We start from the raw sequence: 27,081 nt of genomic DNA, 5'->3' as shown, positions 1-27,081 counted from the left end.
GTTCTGGGCTGCTCCAGCAGGAGTGATGCTGCTGCTTTTCATGCCCTCAGACTGACTGTTCCTGTCCTTATGTGTGATTTCTGTTGAGATAGCAAAGACTTCTTAGCTCATCTCTTCTCATGCTGGTATGGGATAGTATCCTAGTAGCACAGCATTACCTTTCCTGGTGTTCAGATAATTTCTAGTTGCATCTCTCCTGTCCCTTCACTTGTGAGATTCTTCCACATGCTGATCTGTCTCTTTCCTAGGGCAACTCTTGTGATGTCAGGCATAAATGTCTTGTTTCTCAAATTCTTCTAGTCAAAGTTCTTTATAGTTAAATCAGTGATTTCTTCCTTTAGTACTTGCACCTTTGAAATTCTTGTTAAACTGTCCAGTTTCCCCACTGAGCTGTTCCTCAGGCAAACTGTAAATTTTCAGCTGTTCTGATCTTTTCTTCCCAAGCTGATCTCAAGCCTTTAGAGGGGAACACAGAATGAAGAGCAGCGTCGCAGATACATGGTATGGAATACCCCTTTGGCCAGTTTGAGTCAGCTGTCCTGGCTGTGTACCCTCCCAACTTCTTGTGCCCCTCCAGCCTTCTTGCTGGCTGGGCATGAGAAGCTGAAAAATCCTTGACTTAGTCTAAACACTACTTAGCAATAACTGAAAACGTCAGTGTGTTATCAACATTGTTCTCATACTGAATCCAAGACATAACACTATACCAGCTGCTAGAAAGAAAATTAACTCTATCCCAGCTGAAACCAGGACAACATGAATAGTAGTGTTTGTGCTCTTTCCAGTGTATATAGGCTGAAATCATGCTGGCTTCCAATAATTTGCTTGGATCTCTCTGCATTAATACTTTTGAATCGTTTCACATCTCTCCTAACACCCCCCTCCTTGGATGATATTAGTTTGCTTTCTCAAAAGTAGGGTTGATACTATTTTTCTGCCCTGGTTCTGATCACTTTGCCTTATTTGTGTCCTGACTTCTGTTCAACTTCTCCCAAATTAGCCTGGTCTGTGAATTTCATTACAGTGCTGTTTACTTCCTCTTCTAGCTCTCAAGAAAGATGAAAACAGCTTTAAACCTTTGATGTTTATGCATCAGCCAACAGTCAGTTTGAAAATTGTTTTCTTCTTATTTTACATGAATCCTATATTTGATGCAGTCTTTAAGCCAAGTAGGTTGGCAAAGAGGGAATAGTATTTTCTTCATCCCTTCCTTGGAAGGTAAGACTGCCATTTTTCCCCCCCAACAAAGATGATGATCTGCCTGTGAAGCCCAAGAAGGAATGGATACACATGGACAATGTGGAGTTTGAGAAGCTGGAATGGATGAAAGATTTGCCCTCACCCCGGCAGAAGAAAACCAAGAAGGTTTGAAAGCAGAAATTTATATTTTTCATGTTTGTGTCTGGATCATGTTTCTCAGCAGTAACAGTTTTGAAGCTTCAAAAACTAGTCCTCTGGTTACTCAATCTGTAAGATTTCATCAGGCTGAGAGATTCCCCCATTTTCTTCCACAGGGTGGGATTATACGTGGTCAATTCAGTCTGTAGTGCTCAAGAGAGCTAGGAAGTGAGAGTCTATCAATCGTAATCTGGGATGAAACAGGTCTGAGAGCTAAGATAAAAAGGAAAGAGGGGAGTCAGGTTTTGTTTTTTTTTTTTAAGAATTTGAGGCCTGACCTGGGGAGTTTTTGAACTGTCACCTTCCAGCAGTTGACGTAAGAAGTGGTATTTTAAGCGATGAATGGAGTGGAAGGCAATAGAAATAATCTTTTTCTCCCTCCACCCTTTTGTTGTAGGGAATGCAAGCTCGATTCAGTTTAAAAGGAGAATTGATTCCTGCAGATGCTGATTTACCGACACATCTAGGCCTGCATCACCATGGAGAAGAGGCAGAGGTAGGTGTAATATAGTAGAAAGGGCACACCCATTTCAGTTTTCTGCGTTTGATTTGGCAGATTCCTTTTGTGTCAAGGCTTTTCAGTGACAAAAAACTTAGGAAAGTGCAGATGGGTGACTTTCTTTTGAAACAAGCTCCTGAAGAGAAGTCGGGTCTGCATGCATTAACTGCTTTGCTTTCAGAAAACTCCACTAATGCTTTTTCTCTGTAATGCCATTAAGGATCTGTGATGTTGGAAAAAGGTGCACATACATCCTTTTCTTAAGAAGTTCAGTCTTCTCCTGTTGCATCAATGATTAGACTCTCTTTTGCAGTTGCCATAAAGCAGCAAACAGCGTTGCATTGCAGTTTATCTCCTGTTATGCAGCATTTTACAGTTAAAATAAGAGTAAGGGGCCTGTTTTTACCTATAGCTGAGAGGGGTTTTTTTTGTTTGTTTGGTTTGGTTTTTTTTGCTTTTTTTTTTTTTCTTTCCCCCCATTTAGAGAGCTGGTTATTCTCTCCAAGAGCTCTTTCATTTGTCTCGCAGCCAAGTTACTCAACAGAGGACACTGGCTCTACAGGTCTTGGGTCGTATTGTTCAAAAGGTAAGTTGCTTTCTATGGAATTCCTCCCCATAATTCAAGTTTCTGGTGGATCAGGGCCCAGATTCTCTGGTACTAGTTGTTTGCTTTCTACTATTCAATGAAGGTGAGCAAAATCACAAGCAGGACATTCTTTTTCGCTGAGGATCTCCTCACTATTAGAAAAGTTAAGTGTTGGAACATAACAAACTGAGTTTCAGGTTTCTCTGGAGGGAGATGCTTCCAAGTGTTGTTCAGCAGCAGTGCTGCAACTTCAGTTCTGTTGTTGCTTTGGACACAAATTATTTTTTCGGTGTTACTTTTGTGACAAACCTATCCTTGGCAATGACCCTTTCACTCCTGTTGTCTGAGTCAGCTTCATGATGTGTGTTTTCTGTAGGAGGTGAGAATGAACCATCCTACTCATAGAGCAATGTGCCAATAGCATAAAGCAAAATGAATATTTACTTCTGTGCACGTTTCCACCTAACTCTTAGGGGAAGTGCTGACCTTCCCTCCAATGACAGTGGAGGCAGAGAAGAAGAAACAGTGTGATTTAGAGAAGAATGATGGGGCAGAACAGGGTGAAGTCAGAAGATCGGTCCAGACTTTAGAGAGAAAGGTTTCCTGCATTGAGGAACTGGATTTGGGTGCCTCTGTAGAATGGAAGGAGGAGAAAATAAAGGAAAAAAACCCTGCACACAGTTTAGCTGCTTTACCATAGAAATGGGAAGAGGCAAACATGCAGAATGTTGAGATGTACCTAGTTGAGATGAGACAGCTTTAACACTTGCTCTGTGTGGCATACATTTCAGGCCAGGGCTGGAGAGTTTGCTTCCTCTTTGAAGGGCAGCATTCTGCGTCTGCTGCTTGATGCTGGGTTTCTCTTCTTGCTGCGCTTCTCACTGGATGATGCAGTGGATAATGTCATGGCAGCATCTGTTGGTGCTCTTCGGGCTCTGCTGGTGTCACTCGATGATGAGGTGAGACAATCATTAAGTGCCTGGGTTTGGGTTTGACTTCATGCTGAGCTGTTTACAGGAATCAGAATGAGAAGACATGGTAAGTAGCTTGAACAAAGGCTTGCTGAATGGGTTAGCTTAATGGTCAATAGAATGCCATTGCTGTGCTTCGGGGCAGACAAGGGAGTGTGTTATCCCAGTTTGAGAGATTCAGACATCTTTTCTCCTGTTTGAATTAGGTCTGCCCCATGATTAAATTCAGTGCAGGCTGCTGAGTTTCTCTTCCTTTTGACATCTTTACAATCTAGATCAGGCGACTACTGATTTGTGTACAATTTAGGTTTTTTTTAATACGGCCTCTTATGTTGTTGGCTTCTTGTTTTGTAGTTTTCCTACTTCTGAACAGATTAAATATTCTCCCTGCTTTTCCTTATGCCTCATAATGATGCTGTTTTCTTTTTCTGTCATTGTCCATTTTCTGCTGTTCTCCTGTGGTTTTCTTACACTGATAAATACCTAATTTCACCTTCTCATGTGTCTATTTTCCCCTTGATGCTTTTCTTCCTGTTAGAAGGTTGAAACTTTTTTTGGGTGTTCAGAGATACTAGAGAGCCCTGAGCAGCAAGATTAAGATGTCTTCCTGATTGGACAGAAGCAGTCTGTGGACTGTGTTTCAAGTTCCTTCTATGAGAGCTGCTCGTCTCAGGCTGCAAGGGGCTGGTGATAGAGAAGAGTGGGTAGATCTCAAGAAGGCCCCTGCAACTTCTCCCAGGCCTTTAGAGCTATCACTCATGGGGAGGCAAGAGAAATTAAGCACGAGGTAGCTTTCTCCACATCTTGCTCCTTTTCTAAGCTGTAAGCCTAGTGGAGTCCTGCCCACCCATGGTAGGTAATTAATGCTATGAATCAGCTTCTTAATGTGCTTCTCTTTCTTCTGGTATTGCTCTGGTTTATAACTGTCTGCAGTGCTCTCGTTCTCAGATTGAAGCTTGTGGTATGATGTCTTGTATAGGCAGAGATTGCTGACTCTCTTGATGCAAAAAGCAGCACTGTGAGTGCTGTGTCAGTATATTTTCTCATTCGGAGACTGCTTCCTAGAGTCTCGTGCTGCCGAGTTTCAAAAGGTCTCTGAGGAAGGGACAGGGCTGGAAGTCTGGCCTTTTGCTACAGGATTTGTAGACAAACAGGATTTATCCCCACTATAAACACAGAAGATCAACACGCATAAAAATCATGCTGTCTGAACGTTTTGTTCATTCATCAATGGCTGTGGGAAGGAAGCACCTTTCTCTTTGTTTGCTTTGAAGACCCAGATACTCTGTCTTGTGCTTTTCCTTCTCTTGGTGGAAGGAAGGCTGTAGTCCCAAACTCTATTCCAGATGGACTCATAGCTTTGTCTCCTAAAGTCAGGCCTCTTCCGACCATGTCATTCACTCACTCACCAACCTTGTTTAATATTGCTTTTTTTAATTAATGTCTGATAATAACTTGCACTTCCTTGGCACTTGCATTTGAAGTTTTTCAAAACAGCTCAGGGTTTAGTTGAAGTCTACCACTTCTTTTCTGACTAATGTGATAGTTATTTCTGATTGCCAGTTCAGGAAATGGAAATTTAAAGCAGTTAAGTAGTGCAAGCATTCGATTTGACTGTCTTTTGTATTCTAAAACATTGCAGGGGAAGTAGGTCTGCTATGGGAGCAATCCCCTCTCTGAACAGTTGAAAGCTCACTTATTGCAGTATTGCCCTAGAACCCGAGAGTATCTGATGCTGTCATTAGCTGTGAACAAAAAAGAGGGTTTTTATTTGCTGAAGCTGGGGATTGTTCAAACAAAAGCCAAACAGACATGAAGAAATACACCAGGCAGTCTTTATTTTAACATACCAATTTTTACATGACCATTCTGTATTATTTGTGACCTAAGTTCCACACAGATCCAGAAATGGGGATAGAGCCAATAAATGCCAAATTCCAGTTTAACTTCTAGGTGGTTTATTTATTTATTTTTATCTTAACGTTTTCCAGTTAAGCTGCATTTCTGCTACTTGTATAGTGAATTTAATTCACCCCACAGTAATTGCTTTTCATGGTTTCCCAAGTGTGTGTGGGTCATAGGTTAAATCACTTCCCTGAAAAAGCATTGCATTCTACTTGTACATGTTTAGAATACCCTTTATTGTGTTCCTATTTTCCTGGTGTTAGGTGGGAATCAATAAAGCATTCTGTAATCAAAAGCATCCTTGAACATTTTTTGTCTTCCATGATTTCTTTGTGTGAGTTTTTTTATGTGCTTTTACTCTCCTTATAGAAATATCTTGATTGGACTTTCTCATGGTACCAAGGAATGGCTGCATTCCCCTTTGTCCCCAACAATGAGGAGGAAGAGGAGGAGGAAGAGGAAGAGTTAAATGGAACAGAGAAGTCTCAAGATAAAAAATTAAAGGATGAAAACAAGCCAGATCCAGATGTGGCCCGATATGATGTTGTAAAGGTAAGCAGAGACCTGAAATCTTTTTAGGAAAATAGGCTCTGCACAGTGGCTGTGTGTGCTGCTGAAACATCTACCCTTCCCTGTATGCTGTTAAGAACATTCTGAACAAGAATTAGAACTCTTCCCTGGCTGTTGGATGTTATGTTTCTGTCATATATTATCAGGAGGGTGATTTTATTGATCTCTAAAAATGTTGAGACTCGACCTGTGTGATTTCAGTATCATTAGTATCTCTTAACTTCCTCTAGGGAAACTGGCAACAAGCACACTGATGACCTTGTAAGACTTGCTGAAAGACTGCATACAGACATGGTTTTTAAGCTCACTTACCTGAGCTAAAAGTGAAGAGGTTCTAGCCATTATTAAAGTGTCCGTATGCACTTTTGTAAGTTAAACATGAGCATTACAGCTAGGTAGTTCAGAACTAGTTTTGTACAATGACATTCTTTGTGTATTTGATGTACGGTGGCTACTTAGCATTTCCCCAATTTCATTCTTCATATTTGCATTTCTCAGAGTTACAGCATTTGGAAGGAATTCCTCACATATTTAAGCCTAATCCCACGTTCCTGATATGAGATCTAAAAATAGCAATCTTTATCTCAAACTCAGCCTTGGTGGAGCTGATGCAACTCTCTAGCCTGCTGCAATCACTAAAACCTGTGACCACATCACTTAGCCCATGTGCTTGAGCCTGTGTTCGAATGGCACTTGGTTAAAAGCTTCACTGGGCAAATGAATTACTGTACTTGGGCATCTGATCTTGTTTAAAGGCTTCATAATTTCAGATGTATTCTAGTAGGTGACACTGTTTAAAAAGCTTAACAGAAGAGTTGTAGATAGAAGATGTGAGATCAGTTTGTGATTCTGGAAACAGTTGTATGGTTCAGCATAATGGATTTTAACTTGTTCCAAGTGGCCTGAACTCAGAAGATACTTGGGATAAAATTCTCCACTGTTCCAGTTGTGAAATTACATCTCACACCTACTTATTGGCTGTTACAATCCAATTACTCCACACAGTTAGAAAAGGAGTATTTAAACTAGCAGCTGAATTCTGTCGGGCCTAGAACTACAACCTTGCTTGGCTGCAACTTTTTAGAAGTATTGGTACTACGAACTCAGTTATTATGGAGTTGCCTTTTCTCAGAACTAGGAATGCATAATGCTGTCACTTAACCTGAAGATTTGTTTCCTGGCACTGCCACTGATCACAGTCTTCTGCTTTGTGAACCATAAAATAAAAATCACATCATCCCACTGCATCTCTCTTTTCCTACTGCAAAATAGGAATTCATGTCTGTTCTCTGCTTCTGTCAGCTTTCTCTGATATGCCAGGTACTATCAGACAGTGCTGCATTAGCTGGAGGTGGTGTCTAGCCAAAATGATTCAAGGAGCATGAGAACCCTTTTCACCTACGTTAGGTTTTAGTAGTCCTTTATAGGGAAGGTTATTTTCCTATTCCCTGTTACTTACAGTTTCATGCTCTGGAAAACACAAGTATCCAAACCCCACCAGTGACCGCTGGTCTGATTCACAACAAAAGTTCAGTTATTCCTGCTCTCTTGAGCTAACTCTTGCTCATTTGCTAGTGCAGCGGCAAATCCGCAGAAACTTATTTCTTTGCTTCCCCACTGGTAATTTTAAAACTGTCCCTCTGCAGAAGATGTACTTGACTCTGCATTTGTCTTCCAGCAACTGCAGTTCAGAGAGCAATTGTTAAGAGAACAATGGTTGAGATTTCTCCTCCCCCCCCCCCCCCCCCACTTTCAGGGACTTCTGAAGACACGGATCCAGCACCGGCTGAGGTACATCCTGGAGGTGGTACGACCTGTTCCAACAGTAGTCCTGGATATACTGCACATCCTCACCCACATAGCAAGGCACTCCTCTGAAGCATGTAACCAGGTAAATCTCCCATTGTTCGGGAGCTCGGGAATGGTAGAGAAAGGTTTGAAAAAGGGAAGAAAGAAGCAGGTAAAGTTATGGCAAGGAGATCAGACAAATGTGTGTTTTACAGGTCTTCTGCATGTCTGCATAATTGCATACCTTAAGTTATTTGTGCTGCCTGCTGTTTCTCTGCAGCTGCTTGACTGTCCTCGGTTGATTGAGACCATTGTCAGGGAATTTCTCCCTACTCAATGGGATCCCCAAGTGGCTGAACCAGGGTGTTTACTGACCAGCCTCCATGGAGTTGCTTGCGCCACTGCTATGAAGTTCATCAGGGTGTTGGCATCTGGAGGCCGCAATGCAACAGCCAGGCTGGTGAGTGATTCTCAAGAGCTTTTCTGCTTGCAAAGACCTTTGTTCTCTATGCCTTACTTTCTAAGTAAAGATAGAGGATTGATTGGAGGTGACTCTGAGCTGAAGCTGAAACAATCATTGTGAAGAAGGTGCATATGTGTGTTTTGAAGGAATTGTTGACAGTGTCATAATAATGCCTTCTGCTGTGTACCACTAGAAGAGCTGTCTCAAGCTTTTCTCTTTTCTCTACTTTTTTAAATTTTATGTAGTGCAGTTATGCAAAATCACATCGCACAGTTCAGTGATACTAACCAATAGCAGATGTTTAGAGCACATATTGGTGTGTGATGCTCTGTATACTCACCCGTGTTCCAGTGATAGGCAGCTTAGGGCTCTGTGAACCAGAGATTTAATCACTACCCTTGTGTTTTACAACCCTGGTTGAACTTCCCTGCCATTAATTTGTCTTAATAATTCTGAGGTCATTTATCAGTATTTCCAACTCCTCTTACCTACTTCTGGACAGGTTTTCCACTTCAGAGATAATTGTGTTCACTCATATAGGTCATCACACTGGTGCTATAAATGCATAACATGTACCAAGAGCAGTACCCATTACAGAGCACCTCTTTGGTGTTTTGGTTCAGTATTGTTAACAGTATCTAATAAATTGCCACCCAGGAAATTACTAACATCAGCAGAACACCAGTCTGTGCTATAAAATACATAGAATAATGTGCTGATAATGGATAGCGGGATCTTTAAAGGGCTGTAAGTGGTACCAGGAATGTAAAATAAAAATCTCTGAATTCTACTCTATTTCAGGCTTTGTGTACTCTAGGTGTTTCAAGGCATGCAAAAATTGCTTACAAGGTTCATGCCACTGAGGCTTTGGTTCTGTTGCAATCTCATATGGCTTGTTACAGGCACTTAAACATGGGAATGGAAGATAATAAAAAACTAAATCAAAATCATCAATGTAGGAATTTATTTTAGTGAACAACAAAATTCTTCCATCTTTCTCCTCTGGAAGTAAATTTGACTTTGCCCTCTGTTCTGTAGGAGGGGTGTCAGAATTCATAGTTTGATTCTTCAGCTCCTTTGCTTTCTTGCTGATGTGCATTGATTTCCCTACAAGATGTGTCTAAAGCATTTGAATTTTAAATTATCCATAATATGTCCTTGTGTTGTGAAAAAGACATTGTTACCTCATTTGTTTAGACAGAGCACACACAAGCTTTTGTATGTGTGGGAGAGGGAAAGAGAAGCTCCTTTTTATGGTTAAGCAAAAATACCCAGTTGTTGGGGAGGATAAAAATTATTTCTAGAGAACTGCATATGAGTCATGTCATGCTTAATTCAATACTAAAATAACCTCAGAACATTTCCAAGGCATCAAAATTCTACAATCTTATGAAAGTAATAGGCAGGAGGTACCCTTTTTATAAAATAAACACAGAATCATAGAAAGATTTAGGTTGTAGGACCTCAGAAAGCCATTCAGTGTGACCTCCCAAAAAGAATATTGGCATCAATTCAGTACTTTTGTGTACAGTGTTTTTCATAAGATTTATCTTTACATGTAATCTTGACTAATAGAGTTATATTTATGACTACTTAAAGAAGGATAATTATATATTTTTTAAAAATCAGCTAAATGCTGCAGAGAGCATCCAGAACAAGAGTGTGTGTGGGCTAGATAAATCTCCGTCAGGAATGATTTAGGTGTAGTTGACTTGCTTTAGGAATGGATTAGGTAACACCTAGGCATCCCTTCCAGGAATACTTCTCTCTTAATAGCCATTGACGATTTATTGATCCTTTGTAGTATGCTCCTTAAGATTACACAAGATAAAGACAGATTTGAACAGTGCAAGAGGAGTTTAGAATGAGCTGAATTGAAATCTGCAGCTCTTTTGGTGTGTCAGAGTAATGAAGTAATGATGCATGCAACTGATGTCTCTTACCCCTTTGTCTCTTTTGTTGTTTGTTCTTTTCTTTTTTGTTTGTTTGTTTTACAGCTTAACAAATTTGAAATGAAAAGTCGGTTAAGTCGATTTATAGCTGAAGACCCGCTGGATCTGCTCCTGCAAAGGGAAGAAGCCATCAGGCTAAGCACCGAAGCCTTCCGGCTGTGGGCTGTGGCTGCTGGCTATGGTCAGGCCTGTGACCTCTACAGGTACAGCCCAAAGCTGGAGAAATAGGGGTGGAGGGCACAACAGAGAAAATGGACATCCTCTTCCAGAGGGACAAACACAGGGATCTCCAGGCTCAGTCTCTATTCCCTTCAGAGAGTCTTGTCTCCCTTTCTCTGGCCTCCTGCAGTAAAACTCAGAGTTTCTAAAGCTATTTTTGTGGAGTGTTTTCTTTTTCTGGTTGTTCTTTATCTCCTGTGTTTAAGCAGTTGTATTTTGTTTTTTCTCCTCTATACTATGGGAGATCACCCTAACTTTTTAGGGCTGCATCTTTTTCCCCTTGAAGGCATGAATAATCTGTGCTTATGTGACATCAAGACACATAGTTTGCAGCACACCTAGGATTAAATCTGTGATCTAAAGGCAGTCTGTGGGCAGCAGTCATGAGGGTGCATGCTAAGTGAGGCAGACTGATGCAGACAAACTGTATGCTGCATCAACTTTCAGTTCTTGTGCTTGACCGTCAAGGTCTGCACTGGGAGAAGTCTGACCTACCTCAAGCGTTGAATCTTCTTCCTGTAACTGCACTGACTTGGAAGCACAGAGGAGGCTGTGCAGTTGCTCTGAAGAGGAGTAAAAGGGAGGTCAGTATTAAGTTTCAGAAGGGAGATTCTCTCTCTGCAACAGCACGTTGGTCTCCAGCCCAATCAAGTGTATTGGTTAATAAAGAGTAAAAACTATATATTATTTTTTAGCACTGTAAATAATGTTGAGGAAAGAGAAACAGCAGAAGATTCCTTAAATTTGCATGATTATAACTGGATACTTTGGCTGAGAATTTGAGAACTAGGGAAAAAATAATAAAATAAAAGTAGTTTTTCCAAGAGATTATCAGAATGCTTGGAGGCAGAGTATTAGGTAGGTTCCATTCAGATGAATTTGGAATGACACTATTCTTCCTTTGTCATCTTTCTTCCATGTCTGTTTTCTTTTGTTATTTTGGTGGTGGTGATGGTTCTCATAATCTCATTTTAGCAATCTTTATAAATATGTGATGGGAGGTTGTAAAGCCAGGTTCTTCCAATGATATGTAGTGAAAGTACAAGAAGCAATGGGCACAAATGGAAATACATAAAATTTCACTTAAGTGTAAGAAAAATTTTTTTACTGTGAAGGCGATCCAACACTGGAGCAGGTTGCACAGGGAGACTGGACTCTCCATCCTTGAAGATACTCAAAATCCAACTGGACATGTTCCTGGGCAAACTTGTTCTAGCTGACCTGGCTTGAGCTGGGAGTTGAACTATAGATGATCCCCAGAGACCCTTTCCAACCTCATCTATTCTGTGATTCGTGCTGTAGGGATCTCTACCCTGTGCTGGTGAGGATACTGCAGTCCCTGCCTGAGTTGCTCAGCACTTGCTGTGGGAAGAGCCCTATGATTGAGTTGTCTGTCCAGCGAGCTACGGCAGTAGTTACTCTGCTGATACATGTGACACAAACAGCAGGCTACACAGCAGAGCTGCAGGCCAAGCTGAGCAGGTAGGCACTCTCTGTCACCAGTTCTGTCTGTCTGAGTAGTTGGCATCCTGTCTTCCTTCTCTTTGATTTGGAGACCTGGCTATCACCTTTTTCTTCTTTTTTTTTTTTTTTTTTTTTTTTTTTTTTTGGATGGTTTACTGTCCCACATCTGAATCCCTGCATGGTGGGGTATATTTCCTCTGACACAAGGTCAGAAGCAGTATCTAGTCTGACAGCTGTACGCCTGCTAGCGTGGTAAGAGGCAGGAGTAAAAATCTCCATTCAGCTATGGGGCAGAAGGGCAGTGTTAGCCAAATGCCCTGCTGAAAGGAGCTAGGAAGCTCCTTTGACCTTCACTTTGGGGAAAAGAAAACCTCCCTGAGGTCTGGAAGAAAGAACCTCTCTGCAGAGACCAAGATGGGTCAGGATTAAAAGGTTGTTGGTTTTGATAGACATCAAAGCAGTAGGATTTGATGAAGACACAGGTGCTTTTTCTGGTGAAAAGCAAGAAACTCTTTAACTAAAGCTGGATACTGAGGTAGTGTGTTTGGTAAAATTAGAGCATAGCTCAAGGACAGAGTAGTGCATTCTGCATTTGTCCTTTCTGCCTAAATTGATTTGGTCTGGTCTGCGGCAATTTGCAAAGACTTTTTTTCCCCTAGTAGCTGTTGTCGAGTATCACCTTCCAGACTCCATGCAGTTGGAAATCTTGCTATAAAAATGATGATCTAGAGAAACAATTGTTTCTGAGACATATTTGCTATCCTGTGTCATTCTTCCATTGTGTTTCAGTAATAGCTCAGAAGGTAGTGAACAGATGCCACCTCCTCCAGTAGCATGGAGTCAAGTGTCAGGCTTACAGCCCTTCCTTGAGACCAGTCTGAAAAAATTCCTCCAGGAAATATCCCAGACAGAAACTTGGCAAACTCTCCAGCCTCTGACCACAACTTATGTGATCTACTTGGGAGTTTATTACAGTGCTTGCAGCCAACAGGTAAGGCCTGAAAATACAGGTTGTCTTTTCATCTCACCATCATCAGCCTATGTATTACCTCTGAAAACCTGAACTTACAAGCAATGCTGAAAAAGACAAACATTGATGCATCTAGCTGAGGACTAGATTTTGTTTACCACAGCTCATATCTAGGCTGTGTGGCATTTAGGGTCAGATAAGTCTGCTGATCCTTCACATTAGCAGTGCCAAATATCACTGTCTTCCTTTCTTGCTTGGGGCTCAGAGTCTCAATCAAGGTATGTGGTAGTGCTGTGACTGTTCTGATTTACTGCAGAGATCCAAAGCATGAAGCAAGTATGACCTAATTTAGTTTGGCAGTCCTTTCTCCTTGTGGGCTAAATCAAGTTGCACATTTTTGCATTTGCTGTGGTCTGAGAGCTTACATGTGGACAGCTATGCTGCAATAATCTGGTTGGAAGATTGAGCATTAAGGGTCATGCCATATGAACTTTGGATAGGAAATAAGAAAGATAAATTTATTTGCTGTCCCACTGACATTCAAGGTCAAATTCTGTAGCCCAGCTACAGTTGTAGTATGTGGTCATCTTTTAAAGTGAGTTTTCTGAAGGTGACACATCTGCGTGATGCTGTTGAAGAATAATGTCTAATACTTTAGCTACCTTAAAGATTCATGTTCTAAAGATAAATGCAATTTTCCTCTTTACTGCCCAACTGACATGCCCGAGTTCTGACCTGGGAGAGCTGTCGTCAAGGTGTGGGGGTAATTTAATGGCTGTAGTTATTCACACTTCTGCAACTCCTCTGAAACTTGTCCAAAGCAACTGAGTCTGTTAGTTGTGGCTGGGGTGGAAACTGCCAGTATGATTCAAAGATGTCTTCAGTGCCCCAAGGGTTGGTAGTACCCTTCGCATGCTGTCATCAGAGAACTGAGCACTAGAGAACCAGGATAACAAAGAGGTTAATATTGCTTTTTAACCTTTATAGATGTCCCAGAAGAGTGGCTGACAAAATAGTTTCTTAAGTCCTTGAACTATGGCATAAGACTTTTTTATTTCCACTTAAAAAGGAATTCAATCACCTACCTGTGTTAGCTAATCTGATTTAAAAAGAATATAAAATTGCATGTAGCATGTTTGAATGGACTAGTGCAAAAAAAAAAAAAAATCGTATAGTAACTAGATTCATGTGTATGGGGGCCTTCTTGGAATATATTTGTTAGATTACTAAGAACTAAGGTTAATATATTCCTGTAGATTTTTACTGTTTTCTGGAGGGGGATTTCACCTGGTAGAAAAGTCAGATTTTTATGTCATGGAAATGAGTATTTCTGTATCTTAAAGCAGCATGCTAATGAAGGGAAAGAACATTAAAATTTGCCAGCATGATTCTTCAACCTGGAATATTGCTTACTAGGGTTGGAAGAATTTGGATGGTTCTCTAAAAGCCACAGATCCTCCTCTGTGCAGTGTTCATCCACAGTCATGCTTTGATGGGTAGGTCAATTGCACTTTATGCATTTGATTTTTTTTTAATAATATATTTTTTTTGGAGACCATCATGGTGCCACTCTGCTTGCTTAAGGTAGTTCTGATCACCTTTCTATCATCTTCAATTTAAATGGGGAGATCAGCATGTAGATGGTATAGGGAGGGGGATATAGCCACTTAGGGCAAGTTTTCATTTAGGGAATCTTGATCCCAAGGATCCCATACCTTACTTCCAGCCAATTAAGAAATCTTTGTGACGCATTTTAATACTTGAGTGCGAGAACACTTTGAGGTGCCAGCTCTCAGCTTCCACACTACCAGCAGTGAGGCCAGCTCTAACCTAGAGCAGTGCTACTATGTTGATGATGTGGTCTGGCAAAAAGATAATAAACACAGAGAAAGCAATTAAATCAACCTGTCTTTTTGCCCTCACTGGAATGCCTTCATTCACTATCTTTTCCTGTCTTTATCCATGTCTTCTGCAGCCATCAGTCAATCCAATTGACTGCTTAGAGGAACTGGAACGTTTGACATCTGAGGTGCTGCAGCCCCTTCTCAGCCAGCCAGCCATACACAGCATGTGGGACTTGCTCAGGTAAAATCATTTCACTGCTAAGATGCTGTTGCCAGAAGCTAAGGGAGCCTCATTTCTATACTGTACTATGTGGCAGTTTCCCCCTCCCACTTCTTTTCCCTGTACATAGATGCCCCCATATGTGTGAGTTAGAGTGCAGTAGGGCTCTGCCTACACCTGCTTTATCCTCTCTCCCCTCGCAGCAAAAAGCATGATGGTCACTGAGGTTCTCAAGTTCCTCCTTTCCTACTGGTGCTGCTGCAGGGTCTGCATCTATGCCTTTCTATGTAGCTGTGTTTTTCATATCGATTTCAGAATGATTTTAGTCACTCTTGGTTTTGATTCCTCTTTGGTGTCACTGGTTTAAAAAAAAAAAAAGTAACATCAGTTTGAGTCCCTCTTACATTGGGGAGGTGACTGTGTGTGTGCATGTACCATTCGTGTGCTCTGTGTGATGCTGCTTGTTTAAAATAATTTAAACTAGACTCTTGCTTTAAGCTCCTGCAGAGCTTCATTAAGGCTTTGAAAGCCCCTGCAGGAAAGTGAAAGGCCAGATACCAAACTGTTCTTTCAGACATTTGGATAAGATAAGCTTTGTCTCTGGCTCTGGGAACTGTTACGCACTGCAGATATTCTGTCTTTCTGCTGTAGAGGGAGCCTCCCTCCTAGCCTGTGATCCCCCTAAAAGGCCTAACTTGTAGTCAAGGAGACATCCAGCTGCTTCTGAGAACATCTGATATACGGGGCACTTGAAATCTTTGGTTTTAAGTGGTACTTGAATGGTCACCAAACAGTTTGGCCCATGTTCTTTCATGACTGAGAACTGAGGTCTGAAGTTCTTGGCACCAAAGCTTCCAACACAAGGGCACTCCTTAGACCCTTTTCTGCCTGTCCCTGAGGTCTGAAAACAATGGGTTTGGTCAGGCTATAAAAGCCCATCAGCAAGAATTCTCCTAGGCTGTTCTTACACTGGCTGGTAAAAATGAGGAGTCAGCTAATCTCTGCCTTAATATTTTGAAAATCTTGTCTAAACATTCTGGGCAGATTAGGACCAGGAGTTCAGGGCACTCTGTGAGCCCCAGATGTGTTCACGCATCTCCTACATGGTAATGCCAGTGGAAGGAAAAGCAATGCGTTTAAATAATTAGTTCTCTGTCATAGAGTAACAATATGGATCTTTGACAGGATTTGCCCTATCGCCCCATTACCATTGAGCAACATGCTTATGATCACTCTTCCTTGTAGTGGTCTTGCTTGTACAGACATAGTATGTCTAGTGTGGGCCCCACAAGCACTGCTGGTATGAAAAGTTGTAGTTTCAACCGTGGAGAGTGAGCGCACACACCAAGAGCGGTATGCATGGTCATGTTCACTTATGTTAAAGCTAGGTCCTTTCTGAATAGACTTTAAAAATATGCATTTCATGAGTACATAAGGGGCAGCATTCTTTCAATGTCAATTTTAGATGTAAGCTGGCTTTTTGGTTTTGCCTGCCAGTTTATTATTGAAATGTCTTGAGTGGGTGGGCAGCCTTATTAGCCTCGTTTACGTGTGTACATGGGGAAATGTGTATTTATTTATTTATTTTTTAATCAAAGGCCCAATGCTTTCAAATGTTTGACATTGCTGTCACTGCATCAGTATTTCTGCGTGTCATGAACAATTTAGCTGAAGATTAGAATTCATGACAGCTCACTGGACAGCTTGTATGGCGATAGTGTTTACTTGACCAACTGCGATACTAGTTTTTTTCTTGCACAGTCTTTGGGGCTTCCATTTTACTGCAATGTGTGGCACAGTCCAGATAGTAACATTCCTACAAGATAATTCTTCAGCAGTATGAGTGCTTTTGACCTGACCCCTCTCTCTTTATCTGTTCACACAGGCCATGCTCTGCTTTGTGCAACCCTCTGTCCTGTTCCCCAGCACCGGAATCTGTCTTCAGCATTGCATCTCTGAGTTGCACTGGAGGCAAACCTCCTTTGAGCCTGGTTGGCTCCAAGTCACCTTTCCCCTTCCTCACTGCCCTCCTATTTCTCATCAACAGCATCACTCACATCCACAAGGGCCTGACCATCAAGGTGAGAATAGACTTTTTCACTGTAAGTTCTAGGTGAACGATGACATACTTGTGAGGGCGGTTAGTATTTGTATCTTCCCAGCCTTAAGTGATGTCAGTAGGACTATTACAAAGGAATTATTGTGTCTTTTTATTTTAAAGATACCAAAGTACTATAGGAGAAATACCTCAATTTTCAGAACAGGTGGGATGAGGATCTGAAAAATATCTTCTGTCTTTGAATTCCAATATCCAGTTGACACTGGGAAGCTGGAATTACAGAGCAGGTGATGAATGATGATGATGCTTAAAGGATGGATTTATAAAGAATGTTGAGAAGGGGTAAATAACTGTTGTTTGGCTAAGCAAGATAAATAACTGAGTGTCAGAGGAGGAAAAGGATAGTTGAAGCGTATATAACAAAGAAAAATGGGATAAAATTAAGAGAATGAGTGTTACAGTGACTGAAGAGGTTTCTTCCTGCTTCTGGTTGTCCTGAATTTTTAGGAGAGGGTCATGGAAGATTGAAAACTCTGATGAGGAAATGTCAGAGCCCCAGAGGGATGGAGTACCTAACATAAGCTTTCTGAAAGCCTTCCTCTGTCACCTTATGTTGAATTAGCTGACTGGTTACTAGTAGGAATATCTGGCCAGATGAGAGAAAAACATCTTAAGCCACTGGCCAGACTTCTGCCTTACAAAGCACTATGGAAAATGTAGGCAGTGACTATTGTTTACCTGTGGTGGGGATGGTCATGGTGGATGCAGGAGAGCCCTGAGGCAGAAAAGCAGATATTTGTCAGGATATTTTTAAATATTCCTCTTGGAGTAGCCAACAGGAATTCTCCTGTGAGAAGGTAGGGGCTAGGCCTTGGGGAGAGCTATGTTTTACTTTCCTCCAAGCATGAACTGTCTTAGTAGTATTCATTTCCACTTCTGATTTCTTTATAGTACAGCTCTGTGCTGGGCTTCAGAGGCTTGAAGGATTATCTGCATCAAAGCTGGCAGATCAGACCTCCCTCTGTAACTCCCTCATCTGCGTGGATCCTGCGCCATGAATATCATCTGCAGTACTTTGTGTTAGCGTTGGCTCGGAGAATGGTATCATTATTATTCCTTTAATTTCTTTCACCTGAGGAATTGACTTCACCTTGGCCTCTCCAACTCAGTGTGTCAGACTGGCAGCTGGTCTTTGCATCCATGTTCTTTCTCATATCTGGCTTAGGTCTGGTGACTCTTCAGCTGTATTTTATGCCCCATTAGCAAATAACATCCTTACAGTTACTAACGTGGGGATTTAGATCCAAAATACTGTGGATGGCAAAATTATATTTTTGCCTGTCTTTGCGCTAGAGAGAGAACAAAGTTTTCAAGTGTGCTACTAAAAAAGATGTCTGACTAAGGCAGTCAGGGGAAGCAGAAAGATCTCGGTATGAATGCTGACAGTTCTTGCAGTCTGCCTCAGTCTCTCACTTTCCGGTGAGATCTATGTCTTGGTTGACCCTCCTGTCCTTGTTGATTGCCTTGTTGACAAATGATATAGTGCTTTTATCTGTTGTTTTGTTTCCTGTACAGGCAGGCACTTGTCCGGATTACGCCCAGCATGCCTCACTCCATCACTGTGTTGCCATGGCATTGCTAAGCCGTCTGTTGCCAGGGAGTGAGCATCTGGCTTACGAGGTCCTACTGGATCTTGCCTTTAATCCGGAGTTTCTTCCGTAAGCTTTGTGTTTTTTCCTTTCTGTAGTCTGGTACATGGGAAAACTTGGGAAAATTGAAGAAGTACGTGTTGGCATTGCAATTTTGTCATAATTTTTGGCCTTCAGTAGGGCCTGTATTCAAATTTTAGTTACCCATTGGTATATTCTCTAGTCACGGAGCCTTCTAATCAGACCAGCAATGTGGTTGCAGATTTCTCTCTGATGTACCAATGTTGAGAAAAGTGACCACTTTTGATCTCATCTGTGGCAAGTAGTGAGTCTAGAAAATACATGGGAATTTGATATAGCCTGAAAAGCATATTAAATCTTCCTCAAACCCTTATTATACAAGTTCTTACACAAATTTTTGCTGATTTGACAACTGTGATGTCTTCCGCCTTGCACTGGAAGAAGTCATGAGCATCTCAAATGTGAAGCCTCCTATGTCTGGCCAAGAAAATAGTAGCAGTTTATCTTGTTCATCGCAGTCTCTTTGAAATTTGCTATGGTGCATTTCTGTAGGAGGTTGGACCAAGGTGGTGCAAGGAGATACTATAGTTTTCCAGAAAGAAGGAAAGTTTGAAGTTTGTGAGTGGGTTGATTTGTTTGTATTGTTTGGGGGGTTTTGTTTTGGTTTTGGTGGTTTTGTTTGTTTGTTTCTTTTTTGGGGGGAGTTTGTTTTGTTTTGTTTTGTTTTTTACAAATACCTGCTATAGAGCTACTATTTTGTGAGAATTTGGCAAGTAATCTGAGACCATGGTCAGTCTCTGGTCTGAGATTGTGGCACATGGATTTGACTAACACCTTCTTCCCCACCCCCCAGTTTCTAACTACCAGTCTGTATGGTTCCCCTGACCTTGCCTCTGCCAGCTGCAAAGCTACTATTTCGAGAATTGTCTTACTGATTCATGCAGGCCTTACATGATCATTGTGTGGAGGTTTTTCATAGCAGGGCCTTAGTGTTGCTAACTCCAAATGTAGTTCTGTGAATTCCCTTTAAATACCAAGATAGCTGATGCTTTACAGGCACTCAGTATTATCATAGCTGAATGCTGTAGAAAGTGTTGCGAGTGCTGTGCATACACTATTGTCCCCGATCCAGGAAGATTGTAGAGATTAATTTCTGTGGTGTTTTTTTGTTTCTTAAGCTGATGCCTGTCTTTATCTTACAGTGAAGGGAAAGCTGGAGGGCCAGAAGCAGCTGACTTCTCTGATATCCTGCATCTGGGTACCAGTGCCAAACTGGCACAGCTTGGCTCTGCAGCAGCATTTTTTTCAAAGGCTACCCGTGGTGCCCTGCTGAGAGAATCGTACCAGAATCTGCCTTTTATCCGCTCCTGCTACCTTTCTCATTTTGTCCACTTGCAGCCTACCTTTATGCGTTCCCAAGCATTCTACCAAGGACGGAATTACCTCATCCAGTCAATGCTGCTTCCTGAGGTCAAAGGGCCCATCCTGCCTTCAGACTGGCCGTTCTTTCCACTTATCAGCCTCTACAATAAAGTGACTAATGCAGAGACACGTGGGGCTGTACTGAACTCTCTCCCACTTGATCTCGTCAACACTGTGACTTGGAACCTGCAGTGGGTCTTGTTGCTAGAAACCTGGCGTGCTAAAACCCTTCAGAGCATCCCTACTGCTGCCAAACTTGCACGGCTTATGTGTGTCTTCCTCACAGGCAGTGACCTCTTTCTAGAAGCACCAATCCACCGCTACACAGCTGCCCTTCTTTCTGTGTATTGCCAACCCAAGGCATTGGACTCCCTGAACTTGGATGCTCCTCTCCCTGGTTTGGCATCCTTCCACGATCTCTATATAAGTCTCCTGGAGCAGTTTGAAGGTGTCTCCTTTGGAGATCCACTCTTTGGAGTCTTTGTTCTTCTACCTCTACAGAAGCGTTTCAGCGTTCATCTGCGTCTCTCTGTTTTTGGGGAGCACACAAGTATCCTACAGGCACTGGGAGTGCCACTCCAGCAGGTAATCCTGGCTTATGGTAGTTGCCTGTCACTGCATATTTCTGGGTTACTGGGCTCTTGCCTGTGTTTCTCCAACCTTGATTTGGGCATCCTCTGAGCACTTGCCCTTCTTCCTCGTCCCTCCTTGTCCAGTAGAATAATCATGCTTTCTTTGCTTAGAAGCTTTTTGTTCTCTCTGAAGAAAGTCCAGTGCATGGAATGTACAATAGAAAAGGAATGGAGAGCAATGTTCTTTTGATTTAGGGCTGTGACAGCAGTGTATATGTTTTTTTGTTGTTGTTATTTCTCTCTCTCTTTTTTTTTTTTTTTTTAACAGCTTGATTGATTGTAAGTCTGAAGAACAGAGTCGAGCCCCTGTAGGTGCAGGCCTTTGTCACATAATCATTTTCAGAAACCTGTTGAACTTTGTTTTGAGAGCATATGGTGTGTATATGTGGAGGGCAGAAACTGTGAGATTGTTCAGTCTTCAGTGGAAACTGTCCCACACCCTGCTTGGTCTAATGATTGAGTATCTCCTTCTAATTTATAGCCTGGATGTATGAAGGGCTAGTCTGCACCCTATGTTCTTCTGCCAGCAATTACCTTTCCCTTAAGTCTTTTCTCGCCTTGGTGAGAATCTTTTCCTTCCCCAATGCATGGACAAACAGTCATTTTGCCTCTGAACCATGTTTCCACATTTAGTTATATTGGAGTTGTGCTTTGCTGGGTAACTCGGCAAGAAAATTTGATCTGCCAAGTGTAAGACTGCGTTTCTTTTGAATGAGCAGAGCACAAGAGATGGGATTTAGCTGGCTTTAAGTTCTATGTCAGTTGACAGACAATACCTGATCTAGCCTAAAGTTTGCTAATACAAAGATAACCTTTCAAAATTTTTTTTTCCAAACAACTCTGAACCAGCAGTTTATGTGAGGTCAGTGCTTTCCATTGCATGGTTGCAGCACTTTTGCTCTGGTTGTAGTAGCCCTGTGGCCAGTTCTTCTATATCATTATGGCCAGATGAGCCTTTGTTTCTTAAGCCAGGTAAGCCAAGATATTCTGGCCTGCTTCTTACGGTAAGTTCTCTGGATGTTTGCAGTAGTCCTTCCCTGTCTATATTGCAGTTCCACAAATACGTGTAGGAACAGAGCTGAACACCATCTTCCAGATTAAAGCCTTGATTCTACATCATGTGCTTTATCTCGTCTTGATCCCTCAACACCAGATCCCCAAGTACCATCAGAATTGTGGCATGTGTTACAATGGAGAACATTTCAAAGCAGATTGTTTTTCACGTGCCTAGAAATTTTTTAAATGCCAGATACTTTGAACAATGTTTTCATTACTGTGTCGCTTGAAAACAAACTATGTTTTGGAAAATTTGAGCAAGATCACTTGAGGAGGTGTTGGTTGTTTAGGTTTTTTTCCTTTTTGTCTTCAGTTGAGTTAAAAATACCCTAGCGGGCAGACTGCTTTTTGAATTGAGTAAAAACAATGATTGTCTTTAATCATGCGAAGAAGATGCTCCAAAGTGAAATACGTAATTTTAGCCCTAGAGAACTTATCTCAAAATTGAGAAGAATAAAAATTGGACTTCTGGAGAAGGAAGAAGCAAGCAAACCCAAGTTGTTACTAAAAGCTTTTCTAACCTATTTTTCGAAGCTAGGGAGCGAAGTCAGAAAATGTTGGAAACTTCACTTAACAACATTAACTCTGGCAGATAGATCTGGTTTCCTTTTCTGGCTAAATGCATAGGACAAAGTAAGGCTTTCTGGTACATTAGCAGGTTGTGGTGCTGTTGAAAGTACTCTGTCTCCTCACTTTAAAACCATTCTTCTTACCTGTGCCAAAAAGCAACTGCAGTGATTTAACCAGTAAAACATCTCTCCATAGAGCTGTTGAGGTCTTGAGGATGCTTTGTTAAAGGTGTGTCACATAAGTTGGTGTGGGCAGCAACAGCTCTGCTCCAAGTGGGGGTCATGCCACCGAGGTACATGATGTTATATAGGAGTGCACGCACAAACAGCTGGGGAAGGGCACCCTAAAGTCATGAACTTCCCCTTGCTACTTAGACCCTGACAAAAATGGTAATTTTGCCTCTGGGTGGGTTTGTTGCAGTTTCCTGTGCCTCTCGAGCGATACACTTCCCCTCCTGAGGATAACCTGAACCTCCTGCGGATGTACTTCCGAACGCTGGTCACTGGTGCGCTGCGCCACACCTGGTGCCCTGTTCTCTATGTGGTGGCCGTGGCTCATGTGAACAGCTTTATTTTCTCCCAAGACAGCACGACACAGGTAGGTAACAGATAGCAGAGCCTCAGGGCTGGAAGCTTTGGGTTTTGCATCTGCTCTTCCCAAGGGTCCAGTGTGGTTGTGGTGAATAACTGATGCTGGGCTTGAAAACAAAGATTGTAAGCAAATGTTCTGAGAACTGGTCAGCTGTTTGAGAATCCACATATGAGACAGGACAGCAGCTCTTGTTCATTATATCCTAAACCACTTGCATTAATGGTAGCCAATCCTACATAAACCTTTGAAGTCAGCAACTATGTGGGCTATGGTACAGGGGGAAGAATGAAGCAGGGAGGATGAGAGAGCTGATCAGGCAGAGAGAGCTTGTAATAGATTTAGCCCCTGCCTGGGGCAATCTTAAGGTGCAGAGTACTCTTTCCTTTCAGTTTTCTTGAATAACCAAGCAGAAGCCTTCCTATGGCCTTGGGGCCTCTAGCAGTGATTACTTGTGCTAACAATTCTCTGATCTACAGTTCTACCTGAAAGTTGAGAAGTCGGCTGAGCTTCAGGTCAGGGGAAGGAGGAGAGAGGCAGGATCCAAGCAATAGCCATCTTAAGCCCTTTCTGCTGGAACAAGCCACTCTTAGGAGCATCATCATAATGAGCAAAGCATCCTCCTGGAGTGCTGTACTCCTGTAGGCAAAGGTAGCATTGTGCCATATTAAGCAAAGTATGTGTTTTGTTCCCAGGAGATTGATGCTGCTCGGAAAAGCATGCTGCGGAAGACGTGGCTGTTGGTGGATGAGGTAGGATCTGTAAGGTTCAGTCTGTGCCACTGGGACTTAAGTTTTTCAGACATGGTACTCTTACAGATTTAACTTTGGCTTTTGAAATTTGTGTTTAATGGCTAATTTGAGAATGAGGGGTGATTAGCAGTAGGATTTTGACCTGCGAATGGCTATAAATATTGTTACCCAGTTCTTGTAGTAACTGAACTCAAAACACCGAGCCCGTTGGAACCTAGATGAATCTCCTGTACTGTATTTCCATGCCTCTTGCCCAAGCAGCATTGTATCTGGATAGTGAGAGGTCCTAGAGGGATGATTATAACACAACTATGAATAGGTGGCCAGCAGTGATCTCCCTTAACTCTTAGTTGGATGCTTCCCTCAAAAAAAACCCAAAACAGATGTAAGGTTTCTCTTTTTCTCAGGGACCTTGCCAAAGTCTATCATTTGTGCAACAGAGCTGTGTCATTTGGCCCTTGATGTTTAGCATCCAGGGTAAATTCTTTAGATCCCACTCAAAACCCGATTTGGGCTTCTGTCAAGAAGTCATTGTGAGGGGTTGCTGAGGAGGCAGTGGAGTTGTGTTCAGAAGAGGAGATCTTATGCAAATCAAAAGTGAATTTTCTTGGAAGAAACTTGCCTTTTATAGCTCTTCTATTGAAGATGATACAATTAAATATGTTGGGCTTCATGGAATTGTACTATCTGGCAGGTCGCTATGTTGTGTTGGAGACAGGGTGGAAAAGATTAGATTCTTTTCAGACATGCTTAATGGCTGTTGTTTCTCTCTTCAGACCTTGAAAAAGCACCTACTCTACTACAGACTGCTGAATGCAGAGAGCCCTTTGGGATTTGATCTTTATGAGCAGCTCCCTCCCGTGCGACTGAAGTACCTGCAGATGGTGACACAAAGAAAATAAGGAGAATGCACTAGTGCTAGTCTCATAGCAAAACAATTGTGCAAGAAGAGGGCCAAGGTGAAGAATAGAAGAGCTCAGTTTACGCTTCACTGATGAACCTATGTGCATTTCAGACAGTTTGAGTGTCTTACCTGGATGCTCTTGGCATCTTTGCAAAGTGAAGCACTAGTAGAATGCTCCCAGCCCTGTAGAACAATACACATCTTCTCAAGATATGACAGTATGTGTGTGGCCTTCCATGATGAATGCTGGAGCATTTTCCTCAATTCTGTTTCAGGTTGTTCTGCTTCTCCCTGGAGAAGGTGAGAACTTGTCTGAAAGGCGCTGGACTGTTGAATAAACAGAAGGAAGTGGAAAAGCTATTTCATTCAGTCAGGCCGGAGACTGTGGGTTCTCAAGATGATGTCTGTCTCCCCCAGATCTTTCCTTTGCTTTTTTTGGACCCTGAATTTTGAATGGTCCTTTCCCCACACCATCTCCTGCAAACAAAATTACAATGCAACAGGGAAGAAGCTGATCCTGAGAGCTTCTTTTTTTTTTAAATATATATACAAGCAGTTTCTCCAGGGCAGTGTTCTGTGACAGTCACGCAGACATATTGTGTCAGACCTCGAAGAAATAATAGTTCCTAGTGCAGTGGTATAAACACTGGATGTCCTCCCTTGGCTGTCTTTTGGACAGTCTCTAAACTACTTTCTTTCTCCCTTAATTTGGTTACATGTATAACAAGATAAATAATTTCTTTGCAGGGCAGGATGCTTGGCAGTAACCATTCCCCATTAGAGGGGAAAAGAAGTATCTGCTTGTTTAGCTAGGATAAGTATTGGTTGCCCTCTGAGAAGAGGGGAATGTAGTTTAAATTTTTTAAAGTGGAGTTCCTAAGCTTAAACCTGATTTTAAAAATTCCTAATTTGATCCCACTTCTACATCCAAATTCTGTATTGCAGCCTCAGACACAAGAGCTACAAGTACAGTGTCCTAAAAGGCTCATCACAAGTGCCAGGTCAAGTCCAGAATTTACCCTAGGTGTAATCTCACTGGATGTTTCGTTTATATCCAATAATTTTTGCAGAACTACAGTCACTCTGGCAGGCTTTTGTTTGGAGAACTTTTATGAGCAAAACTTGTTAAAGTTATTTCTTTTGTTTTGTTCTTAGGAATAAATTCCTGTGGAAGGTGCAAGGGTGATGCCTAGCCTGAAGACCTAAGCTTCTCTCTTTACCTATCAAACAGGCCAAGCTAGCTTCCCTCCAAAGAAACCATGCCTATATTAATGTTGCTCCAGTGAGTGTCCTAATAAGAGTGTGAAACACTGTTAATAGCCCAGCTTGTAACTGTTGAAATTGTTCCAGGCAAGAAACAAATTCAAGCTAGCAGCTTTATAGCTGTGGTGCTGTCTTTGCATTAGCAGTTTTCTAAGTGTACCAGTCCCCCTTAGGTCACCAGAAAATATACTGTTTCATCTTTTCCCCTCTTATTTCAGATAGGACATGGGCAGAACTGATGTTTCATTTTAAACTCTCTCTTCCCTTCCCCCCCCCGCTTTTTTTCCTTCTATTGCAGCTTTTGATCTGTGGTTTTTCTCTGCTGCAGATCAATGGCGCATAAAGTAACAAAAGCACAGTGGTCAACATAGGGGTTTTTGTTGTTAATTATTTTAAAAGTACTTGATGTCATTAAAAGTTTAATCAAAGGCATTCAAGTTTCTATTCTGTCTAGACGGTGAGAGCCCAGCAGTTGTCTTTCCAGAGCAATGGATGGTAAAATTTAAGGACTCCTAGCTGCCCGTTTAAGAGCAGCCTTCATCAAGGACTTTGCCTTTTGCTTTTCAGACCTCCAGTTATAAAAACTCTTCCAGTCTTTTCTGCGATGCCGAGTTTTGTAATGTGTACAGGGTGTAAATAAATATTTTGATAGCTCTGCAGGTTGTTTTGGGACTATGAGAATGCTCTCCTTTATTTAAACTTTTCTTGAGTTTGGATAGTTCTGTTTGCAATTTATCAATATCTTGGGAATGCTACTGCTGTGAAGAAATCCACTAAGCTTTGGAGCTCTGTAAGAGAGCTCTTCAAGCCAAAGGCATCGTTCTGTTTGCGTGGTGGTCCACTAACACAGGGTACCAAATCCTGTGTGTTTGTGGGGAAGGTGCAGGGTGGGTATTGTGTGATTTGTCATGTGCTGCAGGTGGGAAGATGGTAAAAAACTGTCCATGGATGGTATTTGTAGGTGATGAGAGAGGAGGTGGGTTTCATTTATTTTGTGAACTCCGGGAAGGAAAGGATCAGGCTTTGGGCAGCCTTGTACCAGGTTTCTCTGCAGAACACTAGAGGGCATTGCTTTATCTAGTTTAAATGCAAACCTTCTCGGCTTAGTGCGATTGGGACTTAAAATAAAACCCAAAAGAGCTAACCCTTAAACCTGGTTTGAATTTTCTGCTTTTTAAATTTTTGCATATACTTATGGAGAAAGTGTGGAGAATTAAATACTTTTTGATGTGATTGGTTGCTAAGAATCATTCAGTGCTTTGCCAGCAGGAGCATTTTTGAAAAATCCTGGTAGAGTGAATGGAAGCTTAAAGCTT

The 27,081-nt window shown here is 41.8% G+C and overlaps 1 protein-coding gene across 1 annotated transcript in view; it reads left to right on the top strand.

The window, feature by feature from the left end:
- The window catches only part of RPAP1 (RNA polymerase II associated protein 1), a 42,443-nt gene extending 16,008 nt beyond the window's left edge, over positions 1-26,435 (top strand). Inside the window, 19 exon segments of the mRNA XM_052782142.1 lie at positions 1,250-1,365; positions 1,796-1,894; positions 2,382-2,483; positions 3,275-3,442; positions 5,729-5,911; positions 7,686-7,820; positions 7,998-8,177; positions 10,178-10,335; positions 11,654-11,833; positions 12,605-12,806; positions 14,761-14,870; positions 16,735-16,930; positions 17,860-18,009; positions 18,484-18,626; positions 19,781-20,585; positions 22,679-22,855; positions 23,542-23,598; positions 24,375-24,487; positions 24,489-26,435. Of these exon segments, the coding sequence (XP_052638102.1) occupies positions 1,250-1,365; positions 1,796-1,894; positions 2,382-2,483; positions 3,275-3,442; positions 5,729-5,911; positions 7,686-7,820; positions 7,998-8,177; positions 10,178-10,335; positions 11,654-11,833; positions 12,605-12,806; positions 14,761-14,870; positions 16,735-16,930; positions 17,860-18,009; positions 18,484-18,626; positions 19,781-20,585; positions 22,679-22,855; positions 23,542-23,598; positions 24,375-24,487; positions 24,489-24,528 (3,314 nt within the window). The 3' untranslated portion in view covers positions 24,529-26,435.
- Positions 26,436-27,081: the final 646 nt, after the last annotated feature.

The sequence above is a fragment of the Harpia harpyja genome, chromosome 3 (genome assembly GCF_026419915.1).
Source record: "Harpia harpyja isolate bHarHar1 chromosome 3, bHarHar1 primary haplotype, whole genome shotgun sequence".
Taxonomy (NCBI): Eukaryota; Metazoa; Chordata; class Aves; order Accipitriformes; family Accipitridae; genus Harpia; species Harpia harpyja.
This window is presented reverse-complemented; position numbering and strand designations above follow the sequence as displayed.